The sequence below is a fragment of the Dromiciops gliroides genome, chromosome 1, assembly GCF_019393635.1.
Source record: "Dromiciops gliroides isolate mDroGli1 chromosome 1, mDroGli1.pri, whole genome shotgun sequence".
NCBI classification, from domain to species: Eukaryota; Metazoa; Chordata; class Mammalia; order Microbiotheria; family Microbiotheriidae; genus Dromiciops; species Dromiciops gliroides.
Window position 1 is genome coordinate 588,420,201 of NC_057861.1, and position 26,677 is coordinate 588,446,877.

General features: G+C 41.7%; 1 protein-coding gene across 1 annotated transcript in view; it reads left to right on the plus strand.

Annotated features, from left to right (window-relative positions):
- Positions 1–26,677, plus strand: part of TEKT5 (tektin 5) — a 75,685-nt gene that overhangs the window by 13,686 nt on the left and 35,322 nt on the right. The window contains exons 4-5 of the mRNA XM_043978465.1: positions 46–189; positions 8,914–9,136. Coding sequence (XP_043834400.1) covers positions 46–189; positions 8,914–9,136 — 367 coding nt within the window. The remainder of the gene's footprint in view (positions 1–45; positions 190–8,913; positions 9,137–26,677) is intronic.

A 26,677-nucleotide genomic window follows, 5' to 3' on the forward strand; every position in this document is an offset into this window, starting at 1 on the left:
GCTGGCTGTAAGAAGCCCCTTGTGAGATAATCTTTGTTTCCCCAGGGATAACCGAGATGCCCAACATGCCCTGGAGAGAGATTTAGCTGACAAAAATTCTGCACAGTTTATTGATGAGAAGTGCTTCAACCTGAGAAATACATCAGACACCATCAACTTCTTCCATGGAGTGGAGAAAATAGATGGCACGTAAGTGTGTAACTCTTTCTTATCTGGCCAGGCATAGGAGATTTCCAATTTCCACAGAAAAGTATTTGTTTGGGGTGGGGGGCATGTCACAGTGGGATCAGAAGGATGTGGAAACCTGTGGTGAAGTTGTTTTATTGATGATGGTGAAATTGGCAATGGCAAGGTCCCCATGTCTCCCTTTCCCAACCTTCAACTTGCACTTAAAATCTCGTTTTCCACAGACCCTCTGCTCCAGTAAGGTCCTGGTTAAGTATAGGACTCTTTCCATACCACTCCCTTAGTAAGTAGTGTGGAAGTAGAAAATGTAAGTTGTGAGAGGAAGGACCGTTTCATTTGTGCTGTTGTATATACCAAGTGCCTAGCTTGGTACCTTGCACATAATAGGCACTTAATAAATGTTGCCCTGAATTGTTGTGAGCTGCCCAGGTATTAGTTCACTGAGCATAGTGTCCAAGGACTCAGGTCATTGCTCTGCCCTCTTCTTTCTCAGCAAGTGCACATACAAGTGCCTTTCACTGCTCTTGGCTCACCTAATGACCCTACTGATTGTAGGATTGAGTCTGTTGTGATCACAGAGCCCGGCCCAAGTTAGAACTTCTCTACTGCTCCGACATCCTCAGAGTATAGGAACGTGCACACACCATCTCTAGTTCATTGTCTCCAGATCTTTAAATACTTAAAGGAAATACAAGCCTTCCCATAGGCCCTCCCTCCCCTCGGGGTGGGGGTGGGTGGGTGGGGAACCTTATCTTCAGAAAGTTGTCATATAATCCAGGCTCTTCTTTTTAAAACTTTCCCTAAGGGCTCTGGGAAATCAGCTTCTCCCAGGATGTGGATTCAAAACCCCTATGTGCCAGTTACTTCCTGTGTGACTTTGGGCAAGTCTCTCTGGCCCTCACTTTCCTCCTATGTAGGGGAAAAGGGGAAGAAATTGAATATTTCTATATCACCTTTGTGCCAGGAACTTTGCTAAATGCTTTTACAAATATTGTCTCATTTGTAAAGTGAGAGGGTTGGATTGAGGTCCCTCCCAGCTCTAAATTTATAATTCTAAAATCCTAGGGCAAGAATTATGCTGTCTGTGGTCTGTGAATTTTTTTTTTAAGATTTTTTTTTTGTAACTATTTTAACTGGTTTCCTTTGAAATCCTGTGTGTTTTATTTTATGCATTTAAAAACATTATTCTGAGAAGGGGTCCATGAACCCCTTTATTATTGGTCCAATGACTGCCAATGGAGTTTCTCTCTCTCTCTCTCTCTCTCTCTCTCTCTCTCTCTCTCTCTCTCTCTCTCTCTCTGTCACACACACACACACACACACACACACACACACACACACAGATTAAGAACTGCTAACCAGGGATCTTTTATTTTTCTTTCTTTTTTCTTGTTCATTCCTATAGTGGATAAAAGAAAATACCAAAAAAGAAGGGAAAGGGGGGAAATACTGGTATAATGAAAACTGCCCTGGATTTAAAGTTGGAATATTTGGGTGGGTCACCAGCTCAGCTACCGCTAGCTGCGTGACCTTGAGCGGTCTGAACCACAATATGTAAAATGAAGATAATACTTTCTATGCTTAATACCTCATCTGTAAAATACAGCTTTAATACTTCTAAAAACTACATTACGAGGCTTAAGAAGTTCCTAAGAGATATTGTATGTAAAACATTTTGTGAGTGGTCAAGTATTATATGAATGAGAATCATTAACATCTGGGCCTCTCAATAAGGATAATAGAGTTAAGCTTAAAGTCAGCTCCTGAAAAACCAAGACCTGCGTTTTAAAAAGCCAAACTACAGCAATTCACTTGGGCTACAGAGGGCACTGTTTGCCGCTAGTCCTGGCAGGCGGGGTGGGAGCTGCCAGTTAGTTGGCTCCGGGGCTGCAAAGCTGTGGGTGATGGGTCGGAGAAGAAATGGGCAGCGCGAAGTGCTGAGGTCGGCACTCTGGGGGCCAGGGCTCGTGATTATGGCCCGCAGTCGTCAGTGAGCAGCCTAATGTCTGCTGCCGGACCTCGGAGGAGGCGTCCCAGGGGCGCCCCGAATTCCACGCTGCCGTGCAGGCTTGCTGGGCGGCCTGGTGGGAATCCCACTGCCTCCACCCAGTCCCGAGGCAGCCTCATAACTCTGAGGGACGGGAAATGGGCGATCGGGCTTAGGATGGGCAGCCTTCATCAAGACCCAGGGCTTGGGGGGGGGGGTGGGGGGTCGAGCAGGAGCAGTAATGGTGTTGGGCCCTCTCCTCTTCCCCAACGCCTGCAATTCACCACTGTCCCTGCGTCTTTAACTGCATAGGGCTGCCTCTGCCTTCCCCAAGACGGCCCCAGGGTGTTGGGGACCACAGGTCTAGGGTGATTGAACAAAGCGGGAAGAGGCGGCTGGGCCCTTAAGGAGGCGCTGGTCAAGCTCAAACTCCCAGGAGCCTGCGAAGAGCCCGGGGAGTTTCGGGTTAGGGAGCAGAGCCGGAGAACCAAAGGGCAGCCCGCTGCCATCTGTCCCGGTCCCACCAGGGAGAGCGCAGCCTGGGCGCTCCAGGCGCCCGGGCTCCGCAGGCGGGGTGGGCTGGGACGGGCAGAGACAGGGCAGGGCACGCCCTTCGCCCAGAGCCGCTGCCAGGCCTCAGCTCGCACCTGGGGATTCCCAGGACCTGCCCCCAAAGGCGGGCTGCCAGGGAGTTGGGAGTTTTGGAGGGAAACCGTGGCACCGCGGAAGGAGGATTCAATGACCTCCCGCAGCTCTGCAGTGTAGGAGTTCCCCGCAGTCCCAGATAGCAGGGCGAGGGGCTTGGGGGAAGGGCTAGGCCCTCCTAGGGAGCCCACATCGCAGGAGGACCCCTCCCTTTTCTTGGGACTTTGTAGTTCGACTTTTCCTGAGTTTGGTGGAAGAAAAGAAATTCCAAGACGAGTTTGAAATCCGCGTGACATGTTATAAACAGTTTTAAGGCAACCACAGAAGCCAGAGAATACTAGCATAACGGAAGAAGTGCTGGGGGGAATGTGACTTCTTCTAGTGGAAGATAGTGTGGCGAAAATAGTGCTGGCTGTAGGACCTGAGTTCCAATCTTGGTTTGCTATTTAGGCCATCCATTACAACTATGGAGAGCTGGAAAGGATCTTACGGGTCATTTAGTCCAGTCAACAAGCATTTATTAATCACCTACTGTATGCAAGGCACTAGGAATACAAGGAAAGGCCCCAAACGGTCCCTACTCTCAAAGAGCTCAAAGAGTCGGATACCTTCATTTTTTAGGCAAATAAACTGAAACCCAAAGAGATTGCCACAGGTCTGCTGACTAAATCCTCTGACTCTAAGCTCCTCTGATTGACCTTAGACAAGTCAATTATTCTCTGAGCCTCTGGTTTCCTTGTTCTGTAAAATGAGGAAGATCTATGATTCTAGCCTCTACCAGCTCCTGCTACCTGTTAGCTGTGTGATTTAGGACAAATCACATATCTTCTCTGGAGTTGCCTTTTTCCTCACTTGTGAAAGGAGAGACTAGGGGTAGATGTTTGCTGGGGACCTTTGTGGCTCTATCATTCTAATTACTGAGAAGTGGCCAGTGGGATGGGGCCTTTCAGTCCCTGGGAAGCCTCTGTGCAAACCTGCCATTGTGAGTTTCTGAATCACACAGTTAAAAAGCCTGTGTTAGAATGGCAGCTGGGGATTTATGGCAAAGACCATCTCGCAGGGACTTTGATAAGATTTCAAGATCTCTGGGAAAAATGTTCTCTTCCCCCCACACCCAGTTCGCCCAAGATCAAAGAGACCTTTGTTATCATTTCCCCATAGCAACCTTTCAAACTTCCCGGCCCCTTTGGGCTACTATTGACAAACAATCCCCCTCAAACAAGGGAAGAACAGAGGAGGGTAATTTGGTTACTAGTGAACAACTCTTGGGAAGACGTGCTTCGTAGAAATTGGTTGAACCTACTGTTATTTCCTTATTTCTCACCTGACAGAATCTGTACTTCAAGGATCTCTAATTTCATAGGTGTGGCTACTTCCCCCTCTATAATTCAAGTAGGCTTCCAACTAAATGTTGCTGTGGGGTCGGAAAGCATCACCTTGCTAGCAAAGTGGACAAGTTTCTTGTATCCTGCAGCCCAACCATCACTGGGTGAATCTTCAATGCTTCTCTACAAGGGTAGAGCCTTATCAGAATGTGAACTCCATTGGTCTAGCCTTTTTTTTAAAATCCAGGGTCACTTCCTCTCCACAATTAGGCATTAGAACAGGATTTCATTGAAGCACAGAAGAGATGTGTTCTGCAAAGATGATGTATCAAATTCAGTTTCAGTAATCCTGTTTTAAATGTACAGGGTAAGCTTGCCTGGAGGTTAAGTGACTTGCCCAGGGTCACACAGCTAGTAAATGTCAAGTAAATGTCAAATCTGGCTGAGGCCAGATTTGAACTTGGGTCCTCCTGAATCCAGGGCCAGTGCTTTATCCACTGGGCCACCTAGCTGTGGCACCCCCCTCCCCAGGATTAAAAAAATAAAATAAAATAAAATGACAATTTTGATGTGAATAATGGAAGTGGCCGTGTGGTGTGTGGATTTAGCATCAATATACTGGATTTAGCATCATGGGATCTGGGTTCAAATCCCAACTCTGCTACTTACTATGTGACCTTGAGTAAGTCACTTAACTTCTCTGGTCTGAGTTCTCTTACCTGTAAAATGAGTGAGCTAGATTATAGATGTCTTCAAATGGCATCTTTTAACCTGAGATCTATGACAATAGTTGTATTCAAATTTAGTGTGTACTTTGCAAACAACCTTATGAAAAAATATTAATTTTTATTAATTTAAAAAATCAATCAACAAGCATTTATAAAGTGCCTACTATGTGCCAGATGCTATATTACACTATAGTGCCAAACACTATACTAGAAAGTTTTTTAAAAAGAAAAAATCATCCTCAAAAGCTTATATTCTATGAGGAAACTGAAGCAGAGAGACTAATAATAATGATGGTTAATATTTATAAAGTAGCATTTTAAGGTTTGTAGAGTCCTTTACATATATTATCTCATTTGGTTTTCCCAACAACCTTGTTAAGTAGATACTATTTCCCCAATTTTGTGGATGAGGAAACTGAGGCTAGAGAGGGTTCAGTGCTTTGCCTACAATCACATAGGTTGTAAGTAACAGAGAAAATTTTGAAGGCTGGTCTTTTTTACTCCAAATCCAGCATGTTATCCACTATGTTACACAGCCTCTTTCCTGTTACCCACATTCACTTGCTTTATCTAAAGTTCAGATTTTTTTTTAATCATAAAAGTATTTTATTATTTCCCAGTTACATGTAAAGATAGTTTTCAACATTTGTTTTCATAGGATTTTTAGTTCCAAAATTTTCTCCCATCCTCCTTTCCCTCGCCCCTCCCCAAAACAGACAGCAATCTGATATAGGTTATATATGTACAATCACATTAAACATATTTCTGCATTAGTCAGATTGTAAAAGAAGAATCAGAACACAAAGTAAAAACCTAAAAAAAGAAAAGAAACAGCCAAAAAGTAGCAACAGTATGGTTCAATCTGCATTCAGAATCCACAGTTCTCTTTTTCTGGATGTGGAGAACATTTTCTGTCATGAGTTCTTTGAAATTGTTTTGGATCATTGCACTGCTGAGAAAAGACAAGTCTATCTAAAATTCGGATTTTTGTGTATTGGGTTTTCTCAAAATGAGGCACACCTATCCAGAGGATCATCAGATACCTTGAACTGCATTTTCTTTGTATTCACCCAGTTCCGAATTACCATTGATAATGAGAATTTATCTTCATCATTTCTTGTCTTGCAAACTTTTTGCCTGCCATCCTCTTTTCCATCTTTAGGGGACACATGCCCAGGAAGCAAATCAGGCTTTTGGAGCCTCTATGCTTTAAAAGGAAAACAAAAACAAAAACGCCAAAACCCTCATATTGAGTTCTGCATTCATAATAATAACAGGTACTTTATAGAGTTCTTCATGGTTTGCAAAATATTTTCCTTACAACAATCCTATATGACAGATGGAGCAAATATTATTTATTACCTTAGTCTTAGATGAGATGAGAAACGTTGAAAGGTACCTAAAAAGTGACTTGCCCAATGTTATGTAGCTAATAAATTCTGTAGCCAGGACTTCAAATCATATCTTCTAGGATTCCCAATTGAGTGTTGTTTCCACATTTTTTTTATTTTCTATGATACTGTGCCATATACAATGCCTCCAATTCCTGGGAACCCAATGGCAAAATGAAGTAATGGAAAGTTTTTTACCCAGAGATGGTCAGCTAATTTGGGCCAAGAGGAGAGGAAGATACACTCATTGCAATTTACTTCAGACCTTTATTAATAATTTTTACTGTGAGCAAGACATTATGTAAAGTGCTTGACATAAAGTTATAAGGGAGGAAAAATAAACCTTTTAGGAGCTTGTAGGCCAGGGGCGGGGATGGGTTGATGTGCGGAAGGGGGAAATGGAAGGTGCATAGACAAGTAAACAATCTAATCGGAGGGAGGTGAGAGTTATTAGTAGAATGTAAGTTGCTTGGGGGCAGAAACTTTTGCCTTTCACTTAAATTAATAAAGGCTTGTTGGTTGGTTGTTGATTGAATGTTAGTTCATTGATATCAGGTAAAGCTTCCAGTAGGAGGTGGAAAAATGAAAAAAAAAAAAAAAGGATTCTAGGGGCAGCTAGGTGGCAGTGAATAGAGAAGAACTTGGAATCTAGAAGACATCTTCCTGAGTTCAAATCTGTTCTCTGACATTTACTAGTTGTGTGACCCTGGGCAAGTCACTTAATCCTGCTTGCCTCAGTTTCCTCTAATGTAAAATGAGCTGGAGAAAGAAATGGCAAACCAGTCCAGCATCTTTGCCAAGAAAACCCCAAATGGGGTCATGAAGAGTCAGACATGACTGAAAAATGACTCAACAACAACAACAACAAAGGATTCTAAGAAGGAGAAGTAAAGAAAGAATACATTCCAGGAATGTGGAAGAGCAAAGGCAAGGAAATCTGGGGATGGAATGCTGCATTCAGGAAATAGCAAAGAAACCCTAGAGTGTGTGATGAGGAGAGATAAGAAATCAAGTTGGGGAAGTAAGGCTGGGGCCAGACTGTGAAGGACTTTCAATGCCAAGCTCAGGAGTTTCTGTTTTATCCTAGAAACAACATGGAGTCATAGAAGATTCTTGAACAGGACAGGAACATAGTCCGACCCGGTTTTGTCTGTCTGTCTGTCTGTTTGTTTGTTTGTTTGTTAGATTGGTTGGCTGGTTGGTTATTTTGGAAGCTCTGTGGAAGACAAATTAGAGAGGTGAGAGAGACTTGGAAGCAGGGAGGCCAATTAGGCGTCGGTTGCAATAACACTGCTGTTCATTGACCTTGTAAATGGCCCCAAAGCAACCACAAATTTATTAGTCTGTTCATCAGCCTTGAAGACAGATTAAAAAGAAATCCACCCTATAAACTTTTTGTCTGGCCCTTCACACTCCTTTCAATGGCATGGTGTCATTGCAGAGCTCTGTGGTCTAGGAGAAATGGCCTTATCTCTCTGGGCATCAGTTTTTCCTCATCAATAAAATATGATGGTGGGGCTACAAGATCTCTAAGGTCTCTTCTAAGTCACTGAGCAGCCTATAAGTGTCTCTTTAGAAGGCCAGTGACAGAGCGTGCTGCTACTCTATGATGACCACTGAATGAGCCTAACAATGCAATCCTGGGTATATTTCAATTTCTACTTGCTGAGAAACATAAATAAGCTCTAGGAACTCCGGAAAAACCAGCCTTCTCCTGCAATAGAGTTTCAGGAAATTAAATCCCCTTTCCTTTTCCTCCTTAGAATGGAAATCAGCTTTTATTTATGAACTAAAGACTCCTTGGGCTGAAAGGAAGCTTGGGAGGGCACCTAAATCAGCTTAAACATATGTGGGTCTGTCCCTTTCCTGAAGACCACTAGAGAAGGAAACTCCATTGCTGCTTCTGCCTATTTATTCATTCTGATTGCTGACTATTCTCTTTGTTAGCTAATTTGTATTTATGCTACCTTGGGTAGATCATCTAACCTCTCTGAGCCTAATTTATAACATGATCTGGGTAGGCTAAATAAGGGTTTCTTAAACTTTTTCCACTCCTGACCCCTTTTTGCCAGATAAATTTTTACGCAACCCTGTGATGGTATACTCAGTGTAAAGTGTGCAATGTTGTCTATTCAGAACCAAGGCTGCAGTGACTCCCCCGATTCAGTTTTACAATCCCATATGGGGTCACAACCCACATTTTAAGAAGTTAGGGGCTAGATTATTTCCAATATCCTTTCTACCTCTAAATTCTTGGAAGTTTAAAACCATTTTCTCTTGTTTTGCCTAATGTAGAGAGCATTTGTCACCTTTATGTCCTTAAAGGTTATATTTAAATTGTTCTAATTTTCCCCCTAATTTGAGGTATCCTAGTTTATTCCTTTTTTTCCTCATGGGTTAAGAAGAATAGAAGTTTTTAAAGAGTAATCATTCAATAAACATTTCTCAGTTTGAGCAAAATCATATAGTTGATGGTAAACCCTATCTTTGTGATTTCAGAAAGGCAGGCCCAAGATATCATGGTCATTTTCCTTCCATTCCTGAAAAACAAAACAAAACAAAACCAAAACCAAAAACAAGGTGAAAGGAAGACCCATAGTGACATGTGACTGTTCAACTTCATTTTAATTTCTTGTGTATTTTTCTTCCAGGGTCTCAGTGCCTGAGACATGGGCCAAGTTTAGTGATGATAATATTAGGCACTCTCAGAACATGAGAGCCAACTCTATCCGGCTCCGGGAAGAAGCTGAGAACCTACTGGATGGTTCATCAGATCAAATATGGAAGCAGTTTACTAATACCAACCTGGCCTTCAGTGCCCGAATTTCTGAGGTGACAGATGTGAAAAATAAAATTCAGTTGCAGCTGGCAAAGGTAAGCAAGCCACCATCAGGGCCATTAAGGAGTTCTTTCAGAATGGGACAAACCTTGCTCCCTATCTCTCTACTTCCATCTTGATCATTGAGTTAGGAGAAAGCCTGCCCAGAGGTAGGAGAATGTAGGAGATAACCCAACTAGCCCATGAGTCTGTGATTCTAGTCCAACATCTAGAACATGGTGGGTGGTAACCCAGAGCCAGATAAGAACTTCCTGGTGGGTACAGATCGGCTTACCCCCTAGGCCTAAGCCTTATTTGCAAATTTTTCATGGCTTCCTAATGTGCTTCATGTAAGGTAGCAAACTAGACACTGGCGTTTTGGGGCGAAGATATCAAAGAGATTGTTGGTGAGTTCCTAACTCTATTCTACTTCTTCATTTGATGTCCTCATTTGATGTTTATGAGGATAAAAGTGAAGAGATCTATGATCTCCCAAGCCATAGCTTCCATGATCTGGACTGAGCAGACCTACTTTGCCCATGTGGGTACCCTAGCAAACATAACTTTGTGGATTTAAAGGTTCCAGGAGATGACTATGATTCCCTGTTTTGGTTGATGGATTTTTGGGAAATTTTGAGATCAAGGAACAGGAGGGAAATTGGGAATCATGTTTTGTTTTTGTTTTTTACATTTATATATATATATATATATATACATACATACATTTATATATATATATATATATACATACATACATATATATATGTATGTATATATATGTATATATGTATATATGTGTATATATATATATATATATATATATATATTGGCAGGGCAATGGGGGTTAAGTGACTTGCCCAAGGTCACACAGCCAGTAAGTGTCAAGTGTCTGAGGCCGGATTTGAACTCAGGAACTCCTGAATCCAAGGCCGGTGCTTTATCTACTGCGCCACCTAGCCGCCCACATTTATACTTTTTAAAGACAACATGTTAATAAAAATAAAGGCAGCATGGCGTAGTGGGTAGGGAACATTCACAGAATAAGAAAGACTGTTTCAAATCACATCTTTGGTACAGACTGGCCCTGTGATCCCGGGCAGGTCACATAATTTCTTTGAAGCCTGAGACAACTTTAAATTTCATGGTTATTGAAGCTCTGCATTGGTAAAGGGGGTTTTCTCAGCAGAAATTCCTTACACCACTGAAATCACAGGTCTGGACCCCACCCTACCCCCTTGCCAAAGATGACAATAAAACCCCGGTGCTTTTTGTTTTAATAAGCATTTAGTTTGATACATCAAACGCGGTTTAATATATTATATTTATTACCACAGCACAAAGTTCATGGACTGGGTGGGGTTTTTAATGTCTAATCTATTTGACTTGGTTGGTTGTATAGCTGCAGTCAATCTTTAATGGAGAGAATAGAGATATTTTGAATCAAGCCTTTTTTTTTCTTCTTTAAGATTTCCACCAGTTCAATTCCAAATGCAATTTCAAATTCCCATCTCCCGCCACTCAGAGTTTCCCATTGCCTCATGGGTCTGATATTAATCTCAATTACTTAATCACCAGCTGTTTTGCTAATAAGTCAGTGCCTAGAGTGAATAAATTAAGCTCTAACAAGACCTGTTTGCCATTTACCAAAGAAAGAAACAAGATAAGGTTCAGGCCTCAGCTTGGCATTCTCTTGATGATTATCAGTTTTGTGCTCTTCTAGATAAGAAAATCAGATACTGAAGGAGGGTGGGTGGGCGGAGAATGCATCCAGTATTTCAACATCTCTACAATTCATTGTTATTGTGTCATTTTTAAGTGCCCCCTTTTAACATGTATCTTATTAAGGTTGGCACCTATTCCTTTCCCATTGATCTGAAATGCTGGCCACATTTTGAAAATAGAGACTCTCAAACCTCCACTGCCCTGGAAAGTAATTAATAGCTTCTAACTGGTCATGTGAACATTATTTTCAAGGCCATGTTATATAGAATGGAAACTATGAGTTTCTTAGGGATTTGGTGTTGTGTCAGATCTGGAACTAGCTGGGAGCAGGCAGGGCTTTGAACTAGGCTACAATTTAGGCAGCTAGGTAGCAAAGTGGATAGAGTGCTGGGCCTGACGACAGGAAGACTCATGTTCATTAGTTCAAATCCAGCCTCAGACACTTATTAGCTGTGTGACCCTAGGCAAGTCACTTAACCCTGTTTGCCTCAGTTCCTCTTCTATAAAATGATCGGAGAAGGAAATGGCAAACCACTCCAGTATCTTTGCCAAGAAAATCCCAAATGGGGTCACACACAGTCAGACATGACTGAACAACACAACTCAGGAGGAACTCCTAGACCACCCCCGACCCTCCCTAGTTCATTTCCTTGGGCTTTAACCCACAGCCCAGCATCAGTAATTAATCATATTCTTCTGGGGCTGCCTGTTTACAGATGGACTGCTCCTGATTTATCACCTGGCAAGGAAAAGGACACAGGATAGACAGGATACTGAGGATCAGAATGTGGGCAAGGGATTAACATTTGCTACCTGACAGCCTTGCATCCTCTTCCTGTTCTGTTTCCATAGTATACACAACCCTTGCGCTCCTCATTCCCCATTCTCCTCTTCCATCTTGCTGTCCTTTCTATTACACCCCCAGCCCCAGCCCCATCCTCAGTCCTCCTCTATTGCTAACAAACTCCATACATCTCACCTTAACCACTTCTTCTTACATCCCTTCCTCCTCAGGTGCTTATTGAAACCTAGCTTTCTTCAGATTATACCACACCCCTTGGTCCTCTCTCCAAGGCTGGCTGCTCCCTTTCTTATACTTCCTCACACATACTTTGCTACCATTATTCCACAGTCAACTCTCCTCTAAAAGTTCACTCAGTGCTGTCAGATCCTTGTTGTTGCTCTCTCTGCACATCTGGCTCATTACTCCTCTTTCCCAATAAGTCTGATCTCTGCTTCAAAGTCTTCTTCACCCTAACTCCCTGCTCCTTTTCAACATCCTGGCCTCTCAGTTGCACAACCTCATCAACTTGCATAACCCCAGTCCCCATTCTACCTCATATGTCCACAAAAGTGGTCATACTTTATTTAAATCACCCAATTACCTCCCTCAACTGAATTTGTGCCCCCCCCCCCCCAAACAGTGCTAGAATGACTGTTTACTGCACTGCCTGAATTGCATAGGCACCTACAGGGCACATTTAGAACTACACTTTTGGCTATCTAAGCAGGCCAGTGCTAGAAGACATTTGGCCTTTAACAATTCCTCTATCTGTGGTCTCTAGCAAAGCCAAGGCCAAGCAGTATTTCCCACTCCTAGAGCCTCTCTGCCTCAGATTTCAGAGTGTATTTTATTAATGTTAGAAAAGGACTGATAAGTGGCTAGGCTAAAATAGCCCAGAACTACAAAGTATGTAACCAGAGCTGCTGCCTTTGAGGAGAGTGGCTGACCTGAAAATCAGGGCTTGTGGGGACTACAGATGTACATCTGTGAGAGCTCCTTCCACATGCATCTAATTACCCGGTCTGGATCCTCTGCTGAAAGGCCCTTTGGCACAGAGGAGGGCATGTAAGGTTGGCATCCCCAACAACGTTCTAGTTATCCACACAGCCATTAGCCTGGGTTGGCATTAACCAACATTTGAACACAATGTAGAGTTTTCTCTAACCCTCCTGTCTCATATTCAGATTATTCAGAGAACAAAGTTCCCTCCAAGAGGCAAATCACAGTCATCTAATTCCAAAGATATTTTATCTAATTTGAGTTTGGTTTCCAAACTCACACGCCTAACAGGAAGCTTACTCCATATATGTGTATATATATATATATGCTTACTCCATATATGTATATATATATATACATATATGTAAAATATAAAACATTCCCGATCTCGGTAAATGCAAACTCTTTCCCCATTTCTGCTACAACTCAGCAGCTCTTACTTCTAAGCCTCAACATAATTTTCCTACCTTTGTTATTAGCAATATGAAGCCCTGACAGCATGCATAGGGGAATCATAACAAACCACACATTACTGAAATGTCGTTAACATCCTGTCATCAAATACATCAATCTAGTTTCTCCTCTTTGAAAATTCTCCACCTCCTAAGTGATTTGAGATTCCAAGTAGTCAGAAACAACAGAAGAGAGAAGATAGGATGCAGACAGAACTTATATCCATTTTCAAGAAGGACCACAGGGCTGCCAGGGAAAGGGCCAAAATGTTTTCCTTCTTTTATTCTTTATCATCCACAACTCATATTTGACTCACATCCATTCAGGGATTAGCATAGGCATTGGTTCTTCTAAAATGGAAGAAATCCTAGATTCTGCTCTTGAAACTCATTTTTCCCCCAGTGGTATTGGGAAAAGCTGGCTATGTTAAATACTTATTGATGGTTGTTTATATTACAAATAAAATGTCTATTAATTTATAGCTTTTTACTGTTGAGTTCTCTCACATTTAATCTTGTCACAATAACACTGTCAGACTAATAGCATAAATTCTGCTTTCTCCATCTTACAAGGAAGAAAACAATGGCTCGGAGAGGTGGTGACTTGCTGGAGATTACATAGGGAATCAGCAAATGATAGGATTGAATTTGAATCCATTTCCTCTGATTCCAGTGGTGAAGAGCATAGAGTGCTAGACTCGGTCAGAAAAACTTGAGTTCTAAGCCTGCCTTACACACTTACCAGCTGTGTAACCCTGGGCAGATCACATAACTTCTGTTTGCTTCAATTTCCTCATCTATAGAATGGGGATAATAATAGCACTTTTCCTCCCTGGTTTGTTGTGTATCAAGTAAGATAACAGATAAAAAGCACATTGGATACCTCAACACACTATATATGTAGAAGTTATTTCAAGTCTAGTGATATCACACAGTTGTGGTATCATAGATTGGGAGCCGGAAGATCCCTTAACTGAAAGCTAGAAGACTTCTTGAGTTCTAAAGTCTTATAGACACTCTCTCCACAGCATATCTCATGTCTGTCTCCAATAATTTGGGGCAAACTGTACTCTAGATAGCTTAGCATTGCACGGATGGATGCCACAGGAGCATGCAGAATATCCATTAAATTATCCCATCCTCTCACTACAGGATCAGCCCTTCTCTTTTTCTGGTCCTTCATCTCTCTGATGATATTCCTTTGACTCCTTCTCCTGGACAATTCTTCACTGGTAATACATTACAGCCTCCTCACACCCATTATCCACATCTCCACTGTCCTTTGAATGATTCGTGGTTTTGGTTTGCTGGAGATTGTGATATTGCATAACTTTACGGTATTGCTGGTCGAACACTGATGTTAAGACGATGGTTGGATTTTGTTTCTGGAGAAAGTTCAGGGCCATGAAAGCACCACTCAGTTCTAAATGTAATCCAGATCTCTTTCATTATCCAATTCTGGGTCAACCTTCTTACCTACCTGCAAGTCTATCCAAGATAGATATACTGATGGATGTTACAGTCTGTAGAATAGTCATTCTTCATGTACTTGTTTTTTCCCTTCTGGATCCCTGCCCTCCCATAAATCCTCCCTAGAGGATCCATCCACAAAATTGGAGACTCATAATATTTTATGGGTGCCACTGCAGCATATGGATTTTCTATATGTTATCCCTTGACCTTTCTATGTGACAAGTTCACTTTCTTCCCCTGTCATACATTTTTTTGGGGGGTGAGACAATTGGCGTTAAGTGGCTTGCCCACAGCCAGTAAGTGTTAAGTGTTTGAGGCCAGGTTTGAACTCGGGTCCTCCTGACTCCAGGGCTGGTGCTCTATCCACTGTACCACCTAGCTGCCCCCCTGTCATACATTTTTTGATGACGTATTGCTATTTCTTTTGCTCAAGTCACCACTGGTAATGTGCTGTAGGTAGCCTACTTATACATATCATGAGTCTCTCCATTGACATGAAATCTTGATTCTTTCTTGATTATGATGTTCCAAGATTGATAACCATATAGAATTGTATCTTGATATTCTAATGGACCTGTCATCTCACTGATGCAAGTCTTCCCTCCATTAGTACACATTACAGCCATCCATACCTTTTTATCCTATGTATCTCTTGTCCATGTTCCCACATAAATCCTTCCCACAATATCCAGATACATGATGAAGGTCTTCCTCTAGATCTCTCTCTTGATGTTGTGTAGATTCTAATGGAGAGTGCACTCTAAGATAATATCACTTTGCGTAGTGCTCCAAACATGGTAGATGCTTATAAATAATTGGTCCCTTCTTCCCACCGCTCCTCCCTCTACTTGGTCAATGATCTCTCACTCTTGCTATATGATTGACCCACCTTTCCCAATCATATATCTCTCTGGTGACTTTCTTTACACTTCTGTGCATTTTTTGTTTGTTTTTGTTTCTTTGCTGGGCAATGAGGGTTAAATGACTTGCCTAGGGTCACACAGGTAGTAAGTATCAAGTGTCTGAGGCTGGATTTGAATTCAGGTCCTCCTGAATCCAGGGCTGGTGCTTTATCCATTGCACCACCTAGCTGCCTGCTCTGTGCATGTTTTTGATGTGAGCAGGAAGATGGCCAAATAGTTGCTTTCTACAAACTTCAACTTCAAATCTTCAAAAGAAAAGGATGATGTAACAGATATAATTGCAGTTGTGTAATCCACAAGATAAGAATATAGGACCCACAGACAAGGTAAAAGTCTCATGAATTAATACTGGAAAACTTTTCATTCAGAGTTCCTACCCCTAAGCAACTTTGCACCTTTCCTCCCCCAGTTTTCACAAACAAACTCATAGGCTTATGACTCATGGTATGGCTATAGGACTGTCCCACAATAATGATTCCACCTGAACTCTGTGAGAGGTAGCAGATACTGATTCTTTCTAGCCACTATTAGCAAAGGAGAAGGGAGGGGATAGGCAGACAGAAGTTTCAGGGAAAGCAGAACATTAACAGCGATCAGTGGGGGCAGCTAGGTGGCGCAGTGGATAAAGCACCAGCCCTGGAGTCAGGAGGACCTGAGTTCAAATTTGGCCTCAGACACTTGACACTTACTAGCTGTGTGACCCTGGGCAAGTCACTTAACCCTAATTGCCCTGCAAAAAACAAAAACAAAAACAGTGAATGATGCCCAGAACTACCAGCTAATGAAGAACATTGTGATGGGCTGGATGAAAATGGGACTGGAAAGCTGATTGGGGACTGTCCTCTACCCTTGGAGGTTACTTGGGGTATAGATCCGGGCCCATCCAACCCCAATATCCCCTAAAATGGGGAAGATGACCCTGCCCAGGAGCACTTATGTGAGTCCATTTGGTGGAAGGAGGAAAGACAAAAGAATGAGGAGGATTGTCAATGGTGAGTGACTATCAGTGAATACAAGAAAAAAGCTGAAATTCCAAAAGCTCCAGAGAGAAAGCCTAAATAAAAAAACCAAAAACAGCGCAACAGCAGATAAACCAACAGAAAGGCTGATAGAGACAGAAGAGTGGATAAAGCCTCATAAGAAACCAGAGTATGTTGAACAAATATTATAATATTAACAAGGAAAGATTCAATATTACCCAATGAAAGAGATAAATCCTATGGACTTCCTTGAGATCAAGGGACAATAGCAAGAAATTTAAAAAATAGTTTTAAAGAGAAAGCTCTTAAAAGAAAAACCTACTGGCAGCTTGGTGGTGTAGTGGATAGAGCACTAGCCCTGGATTCAGGAGGACCTGAGTTCAAATCTGACCTCAGACATTTAACACTTACTAGCTGTGTGACCCTGGGCAAGTCACTTAACCCCAATTGCCTCACCAAAAAAAAAAAAAAAGAAAGAAAAAAAAAAAAGAAAAACCTAGAAGTGGATTTAAGAGAGAAATTAGAGCTCTTAATACTGAATTAAAAATAAACTAGCAGACATCAGGGTAGAAAAAAATTGAATACATGATGGAAAAGTAGGAACTCTAAAAGAAAGAATAATTGATTTAGAATTTAAAGATACTAAAGTGGAGGAAAATTTGACAAAAGACACACAACCTTAGTTTTTTAGAGACTGTAGTATTCCATAATTAGCAGACATATCAAATAACCAGGAGAATATTGGTGTTAAAAAGATCTTTTTTTTGAGTCAGCAGTAGCTTATTCTTTTTTTTTTTTTTTTTGGGCGGGGCAATGAGGGTTAAGTGACTTGGCCAGGATCACACAGCTAGTAAATGTCAATTGTCTGAGACCGGATTTGAACTCAGGTACTTCTGAATCCAGGGCCAGTGCTCCATCCACTGCGCCACCTAGCTGCCCCAGCAGTAGCTTATGATTCTTGTAAATCTAGAAATTCAACAAATGCAATACAATATGCTCTGCTTCTGCGCATTGATGGTTCCAGTTTATCATCCATCTATAGTGTTTGTACTGAAGGACTAAGGACTAATTCAGTAGGCTTCCCATTGAATTGCATACCATGATCTAGGCAATAGTCTTTTTTTTTTGGTGAGGCAAGTGACTTATCTAGGGTCACACAGCTAGTAAGTGTTAAGTGTCTGAGACCGGATTTGAACTCCAAGGCCAGGGCTCTATCCACTGCACCACCTAGCTGCCCGATAGTAATTTTTTATTAGGGCGAAAATAGTTCAATGTAAACAATGTTAAATCCTATGAAAAGAACCCAACAACTGTGAATGCTTTAATAGGTAAATTCCAACACCCACCCTTGACTAGTTCAGGAAATTTTCCTGGAAGAGGGAAAATAGATAAAATAATATTATTTAAAACTCGAGAACTCTTGGATCATCAAAGTCAAAATCTAAAAGTTATTGATGATTTTGATGAGCAAATTAAGACTAGGGTGTATAAAGAGATTGCAGGAGAACATAACGTTTTTTTTTCATTTAATAGTATTTTTTCCAATTACATGTAAAGATAGCTTTCAACATTCTTTTTTGTAAGATTTTGAGTTCCAAATTTTTCTTTTCCCCTCCCTTCCCTCCCCACTCCCCAAGACAGCAATCAATCTGTTATGGGTTATGTATGTACAATCATGTTAAACATATTTCCACATTAGTCATGTTGTGAAAGAAGGAAGAACAAAAGGGGAAAACCACAAGAAAGAAAAAACGAAAAATCAAAGTGAAAATAGGATGCTTCGATTTGCATTGAAACTCCATAGTTCTTTTTCTGGGTGTGGAGAGCATTTTCCACCATGAGTCTTTTGGAATTGTCTTGGATTGCTGAGAAGAGCTAAGTCTAATGCAGTTGATCATTGAACAATGTTTCTGTTACTGTGTACAATGTTCTCCTGGTTCTACACACCTCACTCAGCATCAATTCATGAAAGTCTTTTCAGGTTTTCTGAAATCTGCCTGCTCATCATTTCTTATAGCATAATAGTATTCTATTAATTCATATACCGCAACTTGTTCAGCCATTCCCCAATTGATGGACATCCCCTCAATTTCCAATTCTTTGCCACCACAAAAACAGCTGCTATAAATATTTTTGTTCTCTATAGATGTACAAAAATATTTATAGAGAACATAACATTTAAAATGAGGAGAGGAAAGAAAGTTATAAGAATTCCTAAATGAGATTCAGAGTTCAAAAGTGCATGAATTTTAACCTTAAAAGGAGTCACTTTGTTTTTATTTGGAGGTTCATTTTGGCTTTTGATTTTTAAATGACCATCAGCACCAGGAAAAACTTCACTTTCCCTTGAAGACCAAATTCCTCAGTAATTAACCAGGCAAACTGCCTGAGAAGGCAAGGGGCCCAAGTCCTCAGACTCAGTTTGCTCCCTCAAAGCCAACCCAGGCTATTTATTTAATTCAGTCTGGAACCCATTTCTGAATGAGGAATTCTTTTCTGATCTGCAAACAACCAGATCTCTTCCAGAACAACATGAGTATAGCCAATTCACTTCAACCAATCTTTCAAAAAATGAGGTATCCCCCCAGAGAAAGGCACAATAAATAACCCTTAGGAAAGAGGTTTGGGGAATATCCTGCTAGTAGGGTCCTTCATGTTGTCTCAAGTGTCAGACAGATTAATTTAGTCACGTGAGCATTCACTTTGACTTAGGAACAGTCACATCCTGAAAAAAACACAAAACTCTTCATCGAGCCTTTCTCCTGGCTAGATACTTTCCTCTTCCTTCAACATTCCTAGGCCTGCTTAGTGCTTGTTACCACACCATTTCCACTGAAAGAGTTCAGTTTCTACATCTGATGAGCTTTGCACAGTGCCATTGAGGATCTAGCTGGGTTTGCTTTGTAAAATGGTTGAACGTAGGAATTGTCCCATAGTTGGTTCTTCCCATGTTCAGTCATGTCCAACTCTTCATTATTCTATAGACCATACCGTCCATGGGGTTTTCTTGGCAAACATACTGGAATAGTTTGCCATTTCCTTCTCCAGGGAATGAATTAAGGCAGACAAAAGTTAAGTGACTTGCCTGGGTCTAGTAAGTGTCTGAGGCCACATTTGAACTCAGGCCTTTCTGACTCCAGGCCCAGTGCTCACTGAACCACCTAGCTACCTCCAGGCTATTCCCTACCACTATTTTTCTTTTTCATCGATAAATAAGACTAAATGTCCAAATTAGCATTGCTATCATGTGTATTTTTTCTTCCACTAAGGGGTATCCCCTTCCTGCCTTCTCCATCCCTATCTTGTCTCCAAGTATCTGCTACTATCCTCAGACTCTCCCTATCCTGCTCTGAGTACTCTTTCACTTTGTTGTCTCTCATTCATAATTAGGATGGTGTGGAGTCAGGAAGACCTGAGTTCGAATCCTACCTCAGATACTCATCTTCTGTGTGACCTTCAATATAGTATGAGTCCCATTTTCCTCATTTGTAAAACAGAGGTAGTAAAGCACTTACCTCATAGTATTATGGGAAAGGGGCAGCTAGGGAGCGCAGTAGACAAAGCACTAGCCTTGGATTCAGGACAACCTGAGTTCAAATCCGGTCTCAGACACTTGACATTTGCTAGCAGTGTGACCATGGGCAAGTCACTTAACCCTCATTGCCCCCCCCCAAAAAAAACAAAAACAAAAAAACAAAAAAAAAAACAAGAAAAAAGAACCCCCCCAAGTATTATGGGAAGACCAATGAGAGAATATATGTAAAGAGTTTAACACATTTAATTTTTTACTTTGTAAAAAACCATTTTTTTTTCTTTCTAAGTGTTCTTAAGCATGTGACCTATATGAAATTGAATTAGCTAGGTTCCCCAAATGATTTACCTTTTTAGGTACTTATTTCTCATCTACCAATTTACTTTTCTTCTTTTTCAAGGCAAATTAATTGGTATCCTCCATACAAAACTGGCTCCTTCTCTTTGCCTTTAAGACTCAGTCCCATGGGGCAGCTAGGTGGCACAGTGGATAGAGTACCAGCCCTGGACTCAGGAGTACCTGAGTTCAAATCTGGATTCAGACACTTGACATTTACTGGCTGTGTGGCCCTGGGCAAGTCACTTCACCCCAATTGCCTCTCAAAAAAAAAAAAAAAGACTCAGTCCCAGGGGCAGCTAGGTGGTGCAGCAGATAGAACACTGGCCCTAAAGTCAGGAGGACCTGAATTCAAATCTCACCTCAGATCCTTACTAGATGTGTGACCCTGGATAAATCACTTAACATCAATTGCTATAAACATCTGTGGCCATTTCCAATCATCCTAACATATATCTTGCCACTGGACCCAAATGGCTCTGGAGGAGAGATCCCTCACTTAAAATCCAGTTCAGTGCAGGTCATGGTCATGATCCTTTTTGAAAATGAAGGACAAACAACAATTCTGTCCCTGTTATACCTTACATCTATAATATCCTTTCCTTTTCTCCCATTTGGCACCCATACAGGAAGTATTCTCTGACTAACCCCACCTGAATCTATTTATAGGCTCACAGATGCCTAGAAAGGCAGCCTTGGGGTAGTGGTTACCAAGGTGACCTTGAAGGAATGACAAGCATGGGTTAAATCCTGCTTCTCTGGTTGTGTAACCTTGGATAAGTCACCCTCTCAGTGCTACCTGGCTGCCCCTAGGTGCCACATCTTAAAAAGGACAATGACAAGCTAGAGTGTGTTTAAGGATCAACAACTGTGTATCAGTGTTGTTGTTTAGTAATTTCAGTCACATTCTACTCTTTGGGACCCCACTTGGGGTTTTCTTGGCAGAGATACTGGAGTGATTTGCCATTTCCTTTTGTCAGATCTTTTTACAGATGAGTAAACTGAGGCCAACAAGGTTAAGTGACCTGTCCAAGGGTCATATAGCTACTAAGTGTCTGAGGCAGGATTTGAATTCAGGAAAATGAGTCTTTGAGGAGAGAAAAAAGGGAGAAGATACATATTTGCTGTAAGACCACACATCCCTGGTTCTGGCATATCACTACCCTTTACTAAATCTTTCTACCACGTCTTTGCCATATGGGAGGATGTAAACCACCCCCAATATCATCTGTGGTAGTTCCCAAAGCTGTTTCTGCCTCTATAGTCACTTTCTGACCTTACTTGCCATTATAGTAGTCTTCAGAAGAGTCATAGACTCCACTGCAGTTGCCATTGAGTCTACCACTTAACATCTCCTTATGAAGAAGCCATACCTAGGGTAGGACCACTAGGGCTCTTCCCCAAGATGGGGACATCTTGTGCTTCTTTGCCTCTATGATACTTTACACAGAAAAGGAGCGTGGGTGGTTATTGAGGTAGGGGAGAGAGAGAAAAGAGGGGAAAAAGGAAAGAAGGGAGAGGAAATATAAGTGTAATGAGGAAGGCCGGACAGTAGAGCCGTGAGAGCGGGAGGCAGAAGTAATTGCTGGCAATACTGAGAGGTATATAAGCTTCTCCAACATTGTCTCTAAAAGCTAAGAACTACTTTTTGTTTTACCTTGTTGTAAAGCTAATTTTCTTGCAAGAATTATAAGATTGTAAGTCAGATAAGACTTCTTCCTAGCAAAATAATTGCATCTATTTGAGGAATCTAGTTAACTGGGTGGTTTCACTTGTATTTCTTGCATTCCATGTGGTACTTGGAAGTCTTGTATGCTGTGTTGGCTGAGCTGCCCAAGATTCTGAGTGCAGCGAACCCTTAAAAGTGTGATGTGGCAAATTCATGTCACATGACCAGCGACACATAGGTTGTTGACAGCATCTTTTGAGTCTTTAGTAGTCGATCTTCTTGAGTGTACCTCCTCTGTTACAGGCTGGAGTATCTTAACAAAACAGTTTCAATACAGGATGAGGGTGATTTGGCCGGCATCAGTCAATGTGTAAAAGACCTGGGGTTGGGTTCCGTAGAAACACCAGGTTTACTATGAGTCAACAGTGTGATGTAGCAGCCAAGGAAAGCTAATGCCATTTTAGGCTACATGAATGGAAACAATGTACAGCTTGAAGGAGGCAATATTGTCACAGTCCTTTGTCTTAGTCAAATCCCGTCCAGGGAATTATGTCTGCTTTCTGGATGCCACATTTACAGAGGGCATTCACCAGCTGGAGGGTGTCCAGAAGAGGAGAACTATCCCATAGAAGAATCAGTTTAAGAACACAGGGATATTTAGCTTAGAGAAAAGAAGACAAGAGGAAGGACTGGAAATTACCACTGTCTTCAATTATTTGAAGGCCAGTTAAGTAGAAGGGTTGGGTTTGTTCTATATGGCCTTATAGGGCAGAACTAAAAGCAATACTGGGAGAGCAGGGTGGGTAGTAAAGTACATTTTAGTTCAATATAAGGAAAACCTTTCTTTCTTTCTTTTTGTTTGTTTTTATTTTTGGTGAGGCAATTGGGGTTAAGTGACTTGCCCAGGGTCACACAACTAGTAAGTGTTAAGTGTCTGAGGTTGGATTTGAACTCAGGTCCTCCTGAATCCAGGGCCTGTGCTCTATCCACTGCACCACTTAGCTGCCTAGGAAAACCTTTCTAACAATTGGAGCTAATCTAAAGTGGAATAAGAGCTGAGTTCCTATAGCTATAGACCTTCAGGAACAGACTACAAAGAAAGGTAGACTATGAAGGAAGGAAACAAACATTTATTAAATTCTTACTGTGTGCCAGACACTGCTAAGCACTTAACAAATACTATCTCATTTGATCCTCCCAACAACGGTGGGAAGGAGGTATTATTATTATTATACCCATTTTAGCAGTGAGGAAACTAAGGCCAACAGATGTTAAATGATTTGCACATGGTCACATAGCTACTAAGTGTCTTAGGCCTGATTTGAACCCAGGTGATCCTGACTCCAGGCCCATTGCTCTATCCACTATACTACCTAGCTACTATCTTTAGAGTGGTTGACTGTTTACTATGGATGCCATAAAAGGAATTCCCTGTTTAGGTATTGTTTGGACCAGATGACAATATTAATTTACATTTATGTAGAGTGCTTTAAAGTTTACAAAGTTTTTTTTTTCCCTCACAACAATGCTAAGATGCAGGTAGTTCAAGTATTATTACTCTCATTTTGCAAATGAGGGAACTAAAGTCTAGTCAATTGCATTGGATGACCTGCCTAAGATAATGAGTTGGCAGAGCTGGGATATAGGACTTTCAATTTCAAATCTAGTGTTTTCTTAAATATACCATGTCTTCATATATTAGGTGGCTTCTAATGTTCTTTCCATCTCTGAGATTCTGGGATTCTGTGGCAAAAAGATTGCCTTGAAGTTAAGATCTCTCCGGGACTGATGCCTTGAATATATTCATTCTCATTCTCTCTCTCTCTCTCTCTCTCTCTCTCTCTCTCTCTCTCTCTCTCTCTCTCTCTCTCTCTCTCTCTCTCTCTCTCTCTCCAGGGAAATGAGGGTTAAGTGACTTGCCCAGAGTCACACAGCTAGTAAGTGTCAAGTATCTGAGGCTGAATATATTCTCTTGCCCATTTTGCCCTATCCTTTCTCTTCTTGTATCTCCTGGTTCCTTATCCTCTTGACCAACCTTTTGACCATTGCCTATACCTTGTCTTTCTTCACTTGGATTATCTTCCTGTCCACTTTCCTGGTTTCTGATGCATTCATGGCCTGCCCAGTTATCCCATATATGTCCTCATTTTTATATGCTGCCTAGTTTCTGATTCCCCACTTCATCTTGCCATCTAGATTCATACCTGCCTGCCTGAGGTTGTCAACCTGCTCATTAGCCTCGAGTAGACCCTAACTTTGGCATGTTCAAAAGTTCTTCGGCTCTCAATGTCCTGTTATGGCTCTCTGCCCTATCATTATCCATGGCTCAGTGGTGGGGTTTTTTTTGTTTGTTTTTTGTTTTTTGTGGGGCAATGAGGTTTAAGTGACTTACCCAGGGTCACACAGCTAGTGTCAAGTGTCTGAGGACAGATTTGAACTCAGGTCCTTCTGAATCCAGGGCCAGTGCTTTATCCACTGTGCCACCTAGCTGCCCCCTGGCTCAGTGTTAATAACCTTATAGAAGGGCAAGCAAAGAGTATTCAGTTTGCTCCCTTAGCTTCCTTCCCTTCTCTACCTCTCTATCACAGCCAAGTGTAGCAGAAAGAACACTAGTCTTAGAGTCAGGGAACCTGGCTTCAAATCCTGGCTCTGCTTATTGGTTATGTGAGCCTGGGCTAATCTTTCTGCTTCCTTATCTATGAAATGAGTACCTTAATGACTTCTGAGGAGCCTCCCAAACTATGTTCCCAATGTCTGGGAAGGGAGAAGTCCCTTTCTTTCTTCCTTTCTTTCTCCCTTCTTTTCTTTCTTTCTTCCTTCCTTTCTTTCTTTCTTCCTTCCTTCCTTCCTTTTTGTGGGGCAATGAGGGTTAAGTGACTTTCCCAGGGTTACATAGCTAGTGTCAAGTGTCTGAGGCCAGATTTGAACTCAGGTCCTCCTGAATCCAGGGCCGATCCACTGTGCCACCTAGCTGCCCCTGAGAAGTCGCTTCTTTCAAATGCAGAGTAGATCCTTCCTACCCTAGACCAGGCTTCTCTAAACATTTTCTACTAGTGACTCCTTTTCACCCAAGAAATTTCTATGAGATCCTGGGTACATGGGTATATAAAATAGGTATACATAACCTTTTACTGTTGCCAAATTTTTCATGACCCCCACATTCAGTTATGCGACTCCATATGGGGTTGTGACCCACAGTATAAGATACTTTGCCCTAGACAGTTTTTCCATTTGAGAAGTCAGAGAGGGGAGTGAGAAAGTGTCTTCTCAAGCAACCATGGTCCTGAACATATCTCCCTCTGGAGATAGGTGGGGCATCTCTGAGGAGGAACCACCAAGATGATCTTGATGTCTCTTGGCATTTGACCAGAAGTTCCAACTTAGTGAGGTCTCTGGCTTTTGTTCCTCTTCTCTGAAGCTCTGTTTCCCAACCCTCCCTAGACCTACACCCACATTTACTGTTTCCTGATACTACACCATCCTCCAGCATTTGATCTACTGAAAAGAACTCAGACTTCCAAATTGGTCTTTTCCGGCATCAAAGAAGCTCCCGGGAAAGTGATGCTGAGCCAGGCATCTCCTTGGAAACCTCTTGGCATTAAGCATTTTTGGAAAACAATAAATATGCAAGATTGCACAAAGAATCCAGAAGTCTAAACCCTGCTGGCACCACTCTGTCCTTTTTTCCACATCAAAAATAATTCAGCGGCATTAAGGGCTCTCAATCTTTAGTCACAAGACAACACGTAGGCAGATTGTTTTACAGGGCACATAACTCTGCCAGCACATTTTTTCCTTATAAAACCTTTAGGCTAATTTCTATTCCATCCAGGCAATGATCTGGAATATCCAAAGATCTTTTCTGCTGAGCCGAGATCAATTTCATCTGAAGCAAATCTGGAAATTGCTTCCCTCTCTTTCCTTCCCCCTCCTTCCTTCCCCCGTATGTCAACGGGTACAGAGTAGACACTTCACAGCCCTGACTTTCTGGCTTACCCTTTCCCCAGGAGGTACAGGTTTGTTCTCTGTTAACCAGCTGCAGTAAGGACCATTGACTGAAAAAAGATTTTGACTTAGCCCCCTCCCCCAACTATGCAACCCACGGACACTTGAAGCAGCTTGCTAGACAGTCACCACCCAACCTGATTATACTACTAATGTGTGCAGAGTCTCGACTGGACACTGTTGATGGAGAGAGGAGGAGGAAGAGGAGGAAAAGGAGGTTACAGTACAAGGAGAAGTCCATGACAGCAGGGAGCTCCAATCCTAGAAAAAGAAACAAGAATTTCAGCCTCTCTAAGCTCCCAGGCATACTTCTCTTCAGAAAGTGAAATAAGTGAAATCAACCATCTGCCTACAATTTACCTTTAAGGTTCAGAAGAAAAGAAGTTGCCTTAATTCTTGGATGAGAGAATGATCTCTAAGCTTCCTTCTGTCTCTCTAACATTCTAGGAGTCTTTTTGTTTTTTTTTGCCATTGGGTTTTTTCTTTTCTTAATCTCCATCCATCCATCATCTATCTATCTATCTATCTATCTATCTATCTATCTATCTATCTATCTATCTATCTATCTATCTATCTATCATCATGTTGGGGCAGGTTTGTGGATAGAGTGCTAGCCCTGTAGTCAGGAAGACCTAAGTTCAAATTTGGCCTTGGACACTTACTAGCTGTATGACCCTGGGGAAGGCACTTGACCTTGTTTGCCTCAGTTTCCTCATTTGTAA